The following is a 13,794-nucleotide window of genomic DNA, read 5'->3' on the forward strand; positions in this document are numbered from 1 at the left end:
TGTGACCGCTCCTGTATAATTCTTCTAGGCAGATGGTTTCATTTCTAGCAAATTCAGAATTTCTCTCAGAAGAAATCCTGACAGCTGAGTGCAGGCGATTTTTATGCCGGGTGTTTGTAACTAGGTGCTCTATGTGGGGACAGTGAGGACCATCAGAGGGCATCAAATCCATCTGCCTCTCAGCGGGAGTGGCCACCATCCCTGCCAGGGCAGGAAGTATTCCTCTGCTCCAGCTGTCCCAGTCCAGAAGGCTCCCTGAATCTAGCCTGAGTATTGCAGGCTGCTCTTTGGGGCTCCCTTCCCTTTGTCCCCAGTAGAGAGTGATGAGTTGAAGTGTGTTTCTAGATTCCCGTAGCCATTCCCTTCTGGAGGAGCCATCCTGGCTACCCACTCTCCATTATCAAGTGCTTGCCTTTCCCCTCTGGAGCTCACGGGCATGGTTCCCAGGCTCCTGGCTTTGTAGCAGCGTCTGCCAGGCTGCACATCAAAGGAGCACCGGTGGGAAACAGAGGGGAATCCACACTACAAAGAGGGAAGGTTAGAGAGGGATGAGTCACCTCACAGAGGACTCATTGATAGAACTCTTCAAACAGCAGGATCCCAGACCTTTAAAGATGTAACACTGTAACATTGGCATAAAGATGTAACATTATAATAAAAGGCTATAACATTGTCATAAAGATGTAACAATGTAACATTGTTTTAAAAGCTGTGACATTGTCATAAAGATGTAGCATTGTTGTAAAGCTGTAAGTTTGTAACACTGTTACAAAGACTGCCCCTGGCTGTCATCTGGTGCCAGTGTACCACAATGCCTTCCATTCCTGATCCCTTTTGGCTTAGCATACAGCACAGTGGTCTTTTATGTCTCTGAATTTCCCTACTCTTGGCCTAGTCTATAGGTCAATGGTGAGCAGTTATGGGGATCTGATCAGGTGTCTCCAATGTGAACAGCTCCAGAGATCCCCAAATCCACCATTGAATGTGTTCAGCCATATTGAGGCTCGTGACCACTGCTTGAACTTCTCAGGACTGACACCAGTGTAAATCAGCTGTTCTTGTGCACAGTTGAGAACTTTGCACAGTTGCCTCCGGGTCTTCTTTGCACTGCTTAGACTGCAGGGAATCAGCATAGATGGCACCCGTGGTGTTTTAGGACAATGTGTAATGTGTACAGTGACTCGGATTGTGCCACTTAATCCTTACCTCCTATTTGTGAGGGAGCTGGTGTTATGGCCTTTACCTGTGAAGTGACAGGGGCAAACCGCTTGCCCAGAGGCTTCCAGTTATGAGTGGTGGAATCAGAGCAGGCAGACCTCACCTTCGTGCTCTCTCTCCAGTTGTCACCTGGATCAAATGTGCCACCCTAGACTGACGCCTAAAACACCCCCATCCCGTTACAGCATTTGCTTCCCCTTGACCCTGCCTCACTGGGCGTCTCCACAGACTCAGCCCACTCTCTCGGAGGGGAGGTGCTCTGCTTGCTTGAAGAAAGATTGTGATCCTCACGTGTGGGACAGAATATGAGATGGCGGGGGCGGGGACAGGACATGCATGTGTGTGTGTGTGTGTGTGTGTGTGTCCTCTGTCCATGTCCATGGAGTGCACATGTGTGTGTGTGCGCGCGCACCTGTGAGCACTTTCCTGCTTTTCAAATGGGATCATCTATCTGGGTTTTTCTGAGCATGTGTTTGATAGTTTGATAGGCCCCTCTGGTTTTGGCTGATGACAGGGCACGGATTGAATGCTCTTCTATCAGGGACTTGGCAGCCTGTGGCATGCCATGCCTTTGTCAGCAAGAAACATGTCCTCTGCTTCCCCTGCTTAAGGTTGCAGAAGGTTCTGGCACTTGCTACTCTGACAGGAGATACCGCCCACACGTGCTCTCTGCCCATCCAACTGTAGCCAAGAGCTTCAGCCCTCCCTTCTTCCCTCACCCCGGCTCTGTGGGAGCTGCCACTCTCTGCAGATCACAGGTCCCCTGGTCTACTATTGGTAGGCAGTTCAGTTGTGGTGCTTTCAAACAAAACCAAAGACTTCAGACAAATACGACAACAACTTCAAGGACGATTCTGCCTGTGCACCAGAGCATATCTGTGAGACGGACTTCTGACTGCGGAGATGATAGGAAAAAGGACGTGGTTGTATAAGAATCAAGGTCACGTGGCTGTCAACTGACCATCTCTGGGAATCCATTTGCCTTTGCAGAACGGTGGCGAAGCATTCCGAATCTGGGGTGTTGTGGTTTCCTTTATTGCTTCCTTATTTTGAACCTTTAAGTTACTTGTCTCTAATCTTTGTCAGCTATAAAGTGATCTTACTTTTTCATGTTCCCGGATTTGAGTTTCATTTGGTCAATGGGCAGGCTTTCATCTTGATGGCTTTCCATCTGGGCTGAGAAGACCACCGAGGCATTAGGGTCCTTGCCAGAAGCTGCCGCTCATAGCAGAGCTTGGCGGAGCTCTGTCTCTCACCTTTCCCTATCCCTGCTACTTCAGCAGAGATATCGGGGCTGGGGCAATGTTGCTTACCGGTCCTGGCGTGACTGGACACTGAGATGGTGCCGTTGTGACCGACGGCCGAGAACCCATCTAGCCTCCTCCTGCCCCTTCTCAAGCTTCTTTTGCAGGCCCTTGGCTGGAATCAGCAGTCTATGGCCATGGCAGATTGGCCATGAACTGGATCCTTAGGCAGAGGTTTGCATTGAGTCTTATTGGCTCAGGAATACTGTCCAACCACAAGAATTTACCAACTATGTGCTGTTAGGAAATACAAACTAAGGGCCACAGAGGACCATCAAGGGGATTCAAAAGAAGGAAAAAATCATGGAGGGCTTTCTCAGCAGCCTCTGAGAGATGGGTACATAGGGGGCTAAGAGCCAGGCAATGTGGCAGAGGCTAGCTCCCCTCTGCCAGCAGGCACCAACCAGAACGGTAATTTAAAGGAGGGCGTGGGTCGTATTACTACAATCCACAGAACAGACCAAAGGACTGGTGAGCCCCACTTCCTGTGCCTAGCCTTCTGTCCTGATGATTTGTTCATTCTGCTGCCCCTCCTCCCCCAGCCTATGCTGACCCCTCCCCTACTCTGGGCTTTGGGAGCTAAATTCCAGGTCCTTAGTGTGGTTTGCTTTAATCTAGACACCTCTGATTGTAGTGCATCATGGTGATTCACACTACCATGGGAAAGGCAGGCAGGAAGTAGAGACATCTTCAGTTTGTGGAATGCGCTATAGCTCTCTGAGGGATGAGTGCCCTTTCATTTACCCATTCTGGTCCTGAAGCTGTCCTTCCAGCCTCCAGCCTCCACCTCTGGGGTAGAAAGCCAGTGGCCAGCATCTGGTCATTCCTACACTAGAAGTCTGCCACCTGTCTCTGTGACTAACTCCTTAAACAGCTCAAGATCCCAAATGCTCCTTTCTCATAATTAATTACTTATTTTATTTCACATGTATGGGTGTTTTTTGTACATGTACATCACATGCATGCCTGGTGCCTATAGAGGCAGAGGGAGTATTGCAGTCCCAGGAACGGTAGTTTCAGGCAGTCATGTGGGCGCTGAGGACTGAACCCTGGTCCTCTGCAAGTGCAGCAAGTGCTCTTGATCGCTGGGCCATTGCTCCAACCCCGTGTCAGGCGCTTTCCCTGTGCAAGCATGTGAAGATACCGTAAGTGGATACTGTCTCTCTCTGGAGGCAAAACAAAGTCACATGAAGCCACATCTCTGTCTTTCCCCCTGCAGGTTCTGATGAGGAATATATTTACATGAACAAAGTGTCAGTGAACAGGGAACAGAACTCGGCATCTCCACATGAAGGTACGAGACCCTAAGGGGCTGGGCTGGGGCTGCCTGGCTTCAGGCAGAGGACCCACAAGCCTCCCCCATCTTCCTCGCCTCCCTCCCAGGCAGTTCACAGACAGACCCAGGGGTTTATTTTTGGAATCCATATTTTGGTGAATGGTATTTTTGGGTTTATATATTTTTGGATGTTTCAATGGGGCCACCACCTTCTTGCCTACTGGACAAGGAACATGCCCCTAAAAATCTCTCGGCTTTTCCCAGCATTGCAGGAAGAGGAAGTCATAATTCAGACATGCTAGGAAAGCAGCCGCACGTGGCACTGGTCCCATGGTTCCAACCCTGCCTCTTTGGGTGGAAGTCTGCTTGGGAGGAGGCAGGAGAAACAGCAGTGTCAGCAACCATGACATTAAAAGATGAGGCTCACGGCATACTCTAGGGCAGAATGGATTCTCTTCTGCCTCAAGCTCTTTCTCTGAGAACCTCTGGTGTATGTGGCCCCAGAACGTTATAGAATATTCAGCATCAGGGGCCACGGGAAGGTTTTCTCCGATTCCCAAACAGAAGGACTTCAAGGGGTGGGAAGGGACTCCCCCAGAGACCCAGCCACGTCCCCCATAAAGGCTGTCCTCTGAGCGTCCAGCCAGCCTGCACTGCCCTGCTGGGCTGGTTGAACTGGAGAGACCTGGAAGTCTGTAGCCTAACTTCTTTGGTGTGGTGTCCATGCCTGTTCCTCCCCCTCCCCCACCACAAGTCAGGGACTGAGAAGCTCACGCAGTGCCCACAGCCACTCTACCTTCTGGGTAGAGGGTGGGAGGAAAGAGCCATAATCACCAGGTCGGTGCTTTGTGTGGCTCAATATAGTAACTGCCAAGCAGCTGCCCTGCTCACCGAGGCTCTGTGGCTGGGCCGTTTTTGAAAATGGGGCAGGTAGGGAAGGTTGCAGAGTCTTCCAGAAACCCCCACGCTGGATACTTCTGAGGAATCGGTGTGGGGCTGACCTATTCTTGGAGGAAAAAAAACAGCTTTGGCTCTAGACAGCCTGCCTGGGTAATTAACACGTGTTCAAATAGAACACACAAGACAGGGACAGCTGAGCAGGCATCCCTGGGTAATGAGAGCCTGCCGCCCCTCACTGAAGTCTTCTCCTCTTGCTGCCCACAGCGCCCGAGCAGCAGGGTCCACTGACCAATGGGGAGCCCAGCCAGCACTCGTCAGCCCCACAGAAGAGCCTTCCAGATCTTCCTCCACCCAAGATGGTGAGTGTCGGGCCAGGACACCTGGTCACTTCCCAGAACTTGCCTCTGTCCTCACTGGTATCTACCAGTCCTCCAAGCCGCTGACATACTCTAAGTATATTCTGTGTGCAGGACACAGCCAGGGAAAGTCAGAACACCGGAAGCCTTACCAGGACACCCCAGGTGCTATGAGCAATATGCCTGGGGAGGCTTGGTCAAGTGCTTTTGCCGAGTGTCCCCTTGTGCCTAACACTGCAGGGCCATAAATTGCTCTGGTCACTAGTCCATGAGCCTGTGGTCTTCCAAAAAGGTAATTCCTAGATAGGCTGCACAAATTACGATACATGGGATTGGGATGAAGTAGGTTAATTTTATTGGAGAGAAATCACTTATATGAGAAACCGGTAACCCCAAGCATCAGAGCTCAGCTGTACTCCGAGGGCTGACCAGAACCCAGAGAGAAAGCAAACCTGTCCTTCCCCTCAAACCTAAATCCCACACGCTCATATACACACCCCTATGACCACACCCAAAGGAACCTAGTAAAGGCTCTCACTACATTGCACCTCATACTTGAAACCCACCAGTGGGTCTTGTAAAGCTTGGAAACAGATGTCCTGTTCCCAACACGATCCCCGGGAGGCGCCTCTGGCCCGGCGGTAGTGTGTGCAGCCTCTTCACACTGACTTCTAACTCACTGCCCTTCTGCCCTGAGGTTGGTTCCGCCTCAGGGACTTCGTACTTTCTGGGCTCCTGGCTCGTCCGTGACTGCCACCTCCCCTTCTCTCGAAAGCTCTTATACTTCCCTGGCCTGGATAAAGGAGCTACTGTATTCCTGTTCTGCCTTAGTGTCCAACCATAGCCCCTGTGGTTACTAACATCGCCGTCTTATTATTCGTCTCCTCCATGAGATGCGAGCCGCACAGGACGGGGGTGGTACCTTTCCTGCACCACCTCCTGCCTAGTGTCTCTGCCGAGTAGGCGGGGCAGAAGCAGTTGCATACTGGGATGGGTGGATGGATGGTAAGTGGGTTGGTGGTGACTGGGTAGATGGATAGGTGGTAAAGGATGGGTAGGGATATAGGCATTTAGACAGACAGATGGGTAGGTGGGTTGGTGGTGATTGGACGGATGGATAGGTGGTAAAGGATGGTAGGCGTTTAGATAGACAGATGGGTAGGTGGACGAATAGTCACGTGGTTGGGTGGATGATAGCGGGATAGATAGGCGGGTGGTGGATATCTGGATGGATGAGCAGGTGAGTGGCGAGTAAAATTACCCATCGTACAGTCTTGTGTTCAGATTGCTCTTTGGCCATGAGCAAGTTGCTTCAAGTCTCCAGCCCTTTGGTCCTCAGCACTTAAGTGACAGTGATGCCGGTATCTGTGTGACCAAATGGGTCCAGTTCACTGGGCTAAGTCTGTAAGGCGCTCAGGACTGTAGGTGCCACATTAAGGCAGCGTCGGGTGAGAATGAGTCACGGTGTCTACATGTCAGGGTACACTGGGGTTTTTTATTGCTGTGATAAGCACTGTGATAAAAAGTGGCTCGGGGAGGAAAGGGTTGATTTCAGCTGAGGCCTCTCCAGGCTGCACAGCCAGGTGCCGTGGTCATCGCAAGAGAAGCAGATGCTTGCTGGCCGCCAATACCATCTTGGCAAGAGTACCCTCCCTACCCCGCCCCTCTTTTGAGCCCTGACCATGACATTAGCACTGATCTCAAGGGAGGAGCTTCATAGGGGGTCGGGGAAGCAGCTGACGCCCACATGGCAATTCCATGGTCAGTGTGTGAAGTGGCCTACCCACTTGCCATGGCCCCAGGGAAGGGTGCATGAGCTCATAGGGTGGTCTGGGCCACCCTTCATCTTTAGGGATGCCCCCAGCCCTTTGGTCCAGTCGCCAGCCACCTCTTTGCAACAGTAACATCTTCTTGCACCTGCTACACTTCCTTAGCATGCGTGGTCTGTGCATGATTTCTTCATGTTGCAACCCTAGGACTGAGTAGCTGAGACACGAGTCCCCAGGAGGCAACACTTCCCTAAAATACGTGCTCACTGGAGAACAAGCAGGCACATGGGTCTTGGTGAATTCTGATGCTCAGGGAGGGTTCTTCCTTGTGTATTTTCCGGTGGCTGATGATTTCAGCATCAAGATCAAACGTCTTCTGCGCCCTCGGTTAATGCTCTCTGCATTCCTTAGGGTTTCTATTGCTGCGATGAGACGCCATAACCCAAAGCAAGCTGGGGAGGAAAGGGTTCATCTGGCTCACACTTTCCACAGCACTGCTGGTCGCCAAAGGGAGTCAGGGCAGGATCCTGGGCACAGGGGCTGAGGCAGAGGCCATGGAGGGGAGCTGCTCACTGGCCTGCTCCCCATGAGTTTGCTCAGCCTGCTTTCTTACTGGACCCAGGACCAGCAGCCCAAGCACAGCACTGCCCACATGGGCGGGGCCCTCCGCCATGGGTCACTAATTGAGAAAAATGCCCTATGGCTGGCTCTCAGGGAGATATCTCCTCAGCTGAGCTTCCCCCTCTGAGACAACTCTATAGTTTCTGTCAAGTTGACGTAAAACACCTACCACAAGCCTGGTGTTAGTGGCACACGCCTTTAATCCCAGCACTCGGGAGGCAGAGGCAGGTAGATCTCTGTGAGTTCGAGGCCAGCCTGGTCTACAGAGAGAGACAGCCTTCAAAACAATACAGAGAAACCCTGTCTCGAAAAATCAAAAAAAACAAAACAAAACAAAAAAAACACCTACCACAATCACAGTCTTCACATCTTAATGATGCTGTTACTTCATACAGTGGTTCTGAAACATTAGGTTCTCTGTCCTTCAACCTCTGATGATAACTCACTGTCTCTGGGTCTACCGAATGTATGCATGGGACTTGGATGTTTTTGTATTATTATTATTGTTATTGTTGTTGTTGATTTTGGAAACGCACACTTACTGGACACTTACACTGCCCAACACAGCTTAATCCTCCGTGAATAGGCATTTATACTTCTTTTTACACCACAACCTGGACAACATCTCCAAAGTCATACAGATAGAACGCTCACACGGTCCTACGCCATTTCTTCCATTTACAGTAGATTTTACTCTGGGGAGAATCTGAAGAACCCCGTCTGGGACTCTACCCTGAACAAGATGGCCTCCTCTAGTCACAGAGCCATGGTGATGAGGGCTAACCCTGTGACAGAGGTCCCCTGCTCCCAAGTGTTCAGTTCTAACAAGTCCCTGACCCAGAGCCAAACCTTGGGTACCTGGAGTGTGCCTGGAGCAACTTCCTCACAGAGAAGCTAGTCAATTTAAGATATTCAAGCCCTTAGGCTGTCCAGGGAGAGAACTCTTCCCCTCAGTCCCTGGGAGGCAGCCCTTGGAGTCACGGGTGGTCTCAGAGGCCACCCTCCTCAGGCTGCTGGCTGAACAGATGAGGGAGACAGAGACTTTGCTGCCGCTGCCGGCAACAAGCCCAGGATCAGCCTGAGCAACCCCTGAGAACATGCCTGCTTCGTGCAAGGCCCAGCCTCAGGGGGGAGTCAGCCCATGGGGCGTGTCCCATCTCAGAAGCCAGCTCTGCCAGCGGCCACAGTCCCTGCCATCCTTAGGGTCTGACCTCATGACCCTCTCCTTCCTGTGTGGCTGTGGAAGGAGAAGGGGAGGTCAGAGCCCACCTCATGCCTGCCCTAGCAACACCGGCGTGAAGCCAAGCACCGTGGGCACAGGGGTCTTAGACCCAGCATCGTGCAGGCCTGCCTCAGCCGACATCGTGATAGTCGTGGGGTGCGGGTGCTTCTGCCCTTCCCATTGCCCTTTTCCACACAGGCTGCAGGCCCTGGGGTGGTAGAGGCCCCTCAACAATTATAGTTATCTCCTCGTGTTTCATGTGGGCCATGCCCTGTGGAAACACTCTCAAGTTTAACCCCCCCGTGTGTGTGTGTGTGTGTGTGTGTGTGTGTGTGTGTGTGTGTGTGAGAGAGAGAGAGAGAGAGAGAGAGAGAGAGAGAGAGAGAGAGAGAGAGAGAGAGAGAGAGAGAGGGAGAGAGAGAGCATGCACACATACAGAGGACCAGGAACAGGTGTCAAGAGTTCTCTCACGGCAGGAATTGTGGCATCTGCAGGACACCCAGGTTGTCATGTGGGTCCCAGGATCCCACCTCTGCTCCCCAAGATGGTGCAGCAAGCACTGCTTGCCTCTGTGCCATCTCTCCAACCCAAGTCTCTCACACTTTGACTTCTGTACCCCCCCAAAAACAGTCCTGCTATGAATCTTTTTTTTAGAGTGGGAGGCAAACAAGGCTTGGAGCCCATCCCACTCCCCAAGGCAGAGTTCCTGGTAGACCCTGCTCCTGACAGCTTGCCGAGTATCCAGCCAGGCCTATTTTACTCCCGTCTTCCCTCACGAAAGCCTCTCTGTGGTTGCTCCCAGTGTGTCCCCGTCTGAAGCTGTTGGCTTTGTCTGCATGTGTTACAGATTCCAGAGCGGAAGCAGCTCACCCTTCCAAAGATTGAGTGTCCCGAGGGCTACTACGAAGAGGCTGAGCCTTATGACACGTCCATCAATGGTATGTCCCAGGGGCTGGGGCCCAGAGGGTTCTAGCTGCTATAACCCACAGGCTGAGGCTGACTCATCATCTGGTGACGAGCAGGCTCCCCCGGGGCTCTTAGGCAGAGGTAGACCAAGTGACTCGAAGCAGGAATGGCCTCAGGTGAGAACTGGCCATACAGCAGTCCCGTGTTTGGTCTGTGTGGCGTGCCCAGCCCCTGCCTGCCCATGAGGAGGGACTGGGGCACTCACGGGAGCGGTTTCCCATATCTACGGGGTTCCAGATCCTACCTGGCTGTTTCCTGAGCATAGAGAGGTGGTGTAGGAGAGATGTGCCGGCCAAGGGGCCCTGTAAGGCAATGGAGGTCAGGCTGAGGCTGACGGAACCATTCATGTTCTTACTCAAGGTTCAGGGCCATTGCTCTCACCAGCAGGGCGGGAACACTCCCGTTCCTCGGGGAGAGCACAGACCGCACATAAATCGAATTGTGTTTGGTGGGGGCTTTTAAGGCAGAGAACAGGACAGTTTCCTGCGCTGGCTGCAGGAAAGCAGTTAGTCCGACCCTGTGGCCTGAGGCAGGTGTCTGAAGCTATGGGGAGAACAGAGCAGGCAGGTAACCTCGGAGAGAGAGAATCCGGGCCAGAGAGCAAAGGGTCTTAGTCAGAGGATGCCTTGGTGTGTTCGACAAGCCAGGAGGCCTCTGTGGCAGGGCCAGGCGAGTCAGTGGAGAGTGACGAGAGACATACAAAGGGGCCGCAGGCCATGGTGGGAGCTTGGGCTTTTCCTGGAATGAGACTACAGCCTCCCTTTGCAGGTCAGTCCGTGACTGGCCTAGCTTAGGTTTTGGGACACGTTGCGTATGGGCTGTGTGAGCTGAGCTGGATGCTGGACTCCCATTCTCCTTGACCAGGCCCTCAGCTGGCATTTGCCCCTTTTTCACTGCCATGGAACACCTGAGAGAATTAGGCCCAAGATTTTTGGAGGCTCTACTTCAAGGCTCTACTTGAGACCTGCCAGGGGACAGTGGTGGGGACAGGTGCAATTTGCTTACCTCAAAATCAGCAAGCAAAAGCAGGGTAGGGAGGGTGGGCTCCCGTGACCCCTTTAAGGACACCCCAATATCTGGAACCTCTCACAAGGTGTCTACTCTTTTTGTTTGTTTTTTTTTTTTGTTTTGTTTTCTTTTTCAAGACAGAGTTTCCCTGTATTGCTTTGGAGGCTGTCCTGGAACTCGCTATGTAGACCAGGCTGGCCTCAAACTCACAGAGATCCGCCTGCCTCTGCCTCCCGAGTGCTGGGATTAAAGGCATGCGCCACCACCGCCCGGCTGAGCTTTCTTTTTAAGAAAATAATTTATTTTTATTGGCATGAGTGTTTTGCATATATATGTATGTATACATACGCTCAAATATCTATATCTATATATAGATATATAATATTATGTAACATGTATATAATACTAGTGCCTGGTGCCCAAGGAGGCCAGAAGAGGGTGTGTCAGATCCTCTGGAACTGGAGTTACAGTAGTTGTGAGGAGTTGTGTGGGTGATTAGAGCCAAACCTGGGCCCTCTGCAAACACAAGTGTGCTTAGCTGCTGAGCCATCTCTCCAACCCCAAAGACTCGTAATGGTCCAGAGCATCTCTCAGTAACACCACACTGGGGACAAAGCTTTGACAAGTGGCCTAGCCTCTCCTCAAGCACCCCTTACTCCTTCCTTTGTGAATTTTTTTTTGTAGTCTCAACAGCACTTTGGAAAGGTCAAAGGTGAGCATGGGTGCCTGGTAGTGGGAATGAACCTGGGTTCTTCGGGGGCCTTGTATGTTTCTTCAACAACGGGGCTAGAATGAGGTGGGACCTGGAACTCGACACTGGCCTTGTCTCCTTCTCCTCACGTACCTATTGTTCCCCTACCCCCACCCCCTGCAGTCCCAGGAACTAACTGCGCGGGAGGTGGGGGCTTGTCAGGACTCAGGGTGTTATAAGTGGTCGGCGCTGTGGGTACGTGAGCTTCACTTCAGCCCACCCAGCTAATGAGGTGTCGGCGTGCCCCAGCCAGGCGGTGATCTCAGACCCAAGCCAACCAAGGGTGTGGCGATGCTGTCTGGGTGCATCCTGATGGCAGAAACAGTGACTCACCTAGTGAGCACCTCCATGTATCCTGAGACCATCTCCTCTCTTGGGCGTGGCCCCTGCCAGCCAGAACCTGTCTCCTAAACACACAGGGGCAGACGCTTCACCGCCACACAAACAAGTGGTCAGAAACGCCCAGCCTGTTGGTGTTTGTCTCAGATCTGAGCGTCCCTGGTGGCTACCACCTGGCCTCGGCCTCTCACTCGGTCGGTTTGAGCTCACCGGGTGGAGTGGGCCGGCAAAGCAGGTGATGGGAAGATTGTCCGTCTCTCCTGCCATCACGAGACCTGGGAACAACTGGGGAGCTGGACACCCTTGTGACAGAGAACTTTGCCCATGTGGCAAGACGGGCAGCAATCACTTCCTGCCTGCTGCCCCCTGCATCCTGAGCAGCAACAGGAAGGAGCATTAAGCACAGGTGTTTCTCCAGCAGCCTGGCCCACAGGATTGCACTTCTGGCTTCTCTGACAAGCCCAGCTCCTGGACTCCTCTCCTGCTGTGTCACCGATAACACAGTTGATGCTCCACTGAGCCAGGATCCACTCTCTGAGCAAGTGACCCCCAGGGCTTATGCTTAAGACACTAAGGTCCCTCTCTGCCCAAGATGCTGGGTCTTTATCCTGATGCGTCATGCCACCAGGGAAATACCAGTTGCTGTAAGCCGAAACTCCCTGGTGTTGGTTTGTACTCTGAGCAGTGTGGCATTTCTGATCCTGTGTAAGCTGGGTACTCTGGTACGGCTCCTGTTCACCCACCCTCCAGGACCAGAGCATCCTCTGTAAAGGGAGAGTGGAAAGTACCTGTCTGTTCTTTAAAAATACTACCTGGAAATGACACATGTCACTCTGACCACATGCCGCTGGTGAGGACTAGTGATGACGTCTAGATGTGGACAGAGCTAGTAAGTGACGTCCTTAGCCCTCTCCTGATGAGTCCAGACCTCAGAGGGGACAGCCGCAAGTGGCCGATAGTGCCGTGGCTCTCAGCCTTCCTAACACTGCGACCCTTTAGTACAGATCTCTGTGTTGTGGTGACCCTAACCATAAAATTATTTTCATAAAATTACTTCTGCTTTATAACTGCAGTTTTGCTACTGTTACAAGTCACAATGTAAGTGTCTGATATGCAGGTGGATTTAGGCAATCCCATAAAAGGGCTGTTTGACCCCCCAAAGGGGTCTCCACCCGCAAGTTGAGAACTAGTGGTGGGCAGCCACTGGCCACATCCAAGCCTCTGTCCTTAACTGTGCCCCCTCTCTCTTCATCCTCTCTCCCCCTCGCTCCTTCTCCCCCTCCCCCGTCCTCTCTGTCTACGCTGTTGAACGTCAATCACGCAGGCCACTATGGAGCACATCTCCCCACTGGAGTCACCAGATTGGCACAGTTGCCTGAAGGAGTCATTTATGCCACAATCACCTTGGGTACTGCTTGTCCCCCCCAGAGTTGGAGTGCAGATGGTTTCTTGCTTGTTACCTGCTCTGAAATGGGTGCATGCCCTGGAAGGCCACTGCCTTCTTCCTGTCCCCATGGCTGGGTCCTGCATGTACACTAGTCATACATGTTTCCTGCACAAAAAGTATATATATATGCATGCTATGGGGAAACAGACTCGTGGATACAGGACAAGGAATAACTAGCCACAAAGTCCTTCTTTCCTGCCCAAGGGAGCTGGAGAGTGACCACACACTGCTTCACAACCCAAGAGAGCGTGTGACCGCTGTCTCTCTCCTTTTGAGTGTTCATGTCCACAGACAAGAAGCCACACCCTAAGGCCAGTACCCCAAAGCTATTGGTGGAATGAATTCCCACAACACTTCCCCCTTTTTTTCTAAGTAAGAAAGCTCTAATCCTAACCTAAAAATATTTACATTAAGAACAACTATCAAGTATTATGCAGAAGAAAGAAAAGGTAGTAACATAATAATAAACAAATATAATAACAAAAACCAATAAACAAAAATGAAACTACAACCAACGAGAACAACATCAAGTAAGAAACTCATAGTAAGGGTCCAGGCCATGAGTAACTGGCAAATTACAGAGATTACTCCAATAACTGTCCTATCCTGGAACGTCT

The 13,794-nt window shown here is 51.8% G+C and overlaps 1 protein-coding gene across 3 annotated transcripts in view; it reads left to right on the forward strand.

The window, feature by feature from the left end:
* The window catches only part of Afap1l2 (actin filament associated protein 1 like 2), a 98,657-nt gene that overhangs the window by 62,239 nt on the left and 22,624 nt on the right, over positions 1–13,794 (forward strand). For 2 of the 3 annotated variants that reach the window (XM_013117101.3, XM_040742321.1), the window contains exons 3-6: positions 3,742–3,816; positions 4,963–5,057; positions 9,514–9,604; positions 13,055–13,138. In XM_013117101.3, the coding sequence (XP_012972555.1) occupies positions 3,742–3,816; positions 4,963–5,057; positions 9,514–9,604; positions 13,055–13,138 (345 nt within the window). The remainder of the gene's footprint in view (positions 1–3,741; positions 3,817–4,962; positions 5,058–9,513; positions 9,605–13,054; positions 13,139–13,794) is intronic. The other variant, XM_040742318.1, reaches the window with a different exon arrangement.

Source organism: Mesocricetus auratus, unplaced genomic scaffold (assembly GCF_017639785.1).
Source record: "Mesocricetus auratus isolate SY011 unplaced genomic scaffold, BCM_Maur_2.0 Super-Scaffold_4256, whole genome shotgun sequence".
In the NCBI taxonomy this organism is placed as follows: domain Eukaryota; kingdom Metazoa; phylum Chordata; class Mammalia; order Rodentia; family Cricetidae; genus Mesocricetus; species Mesocricetus auratus.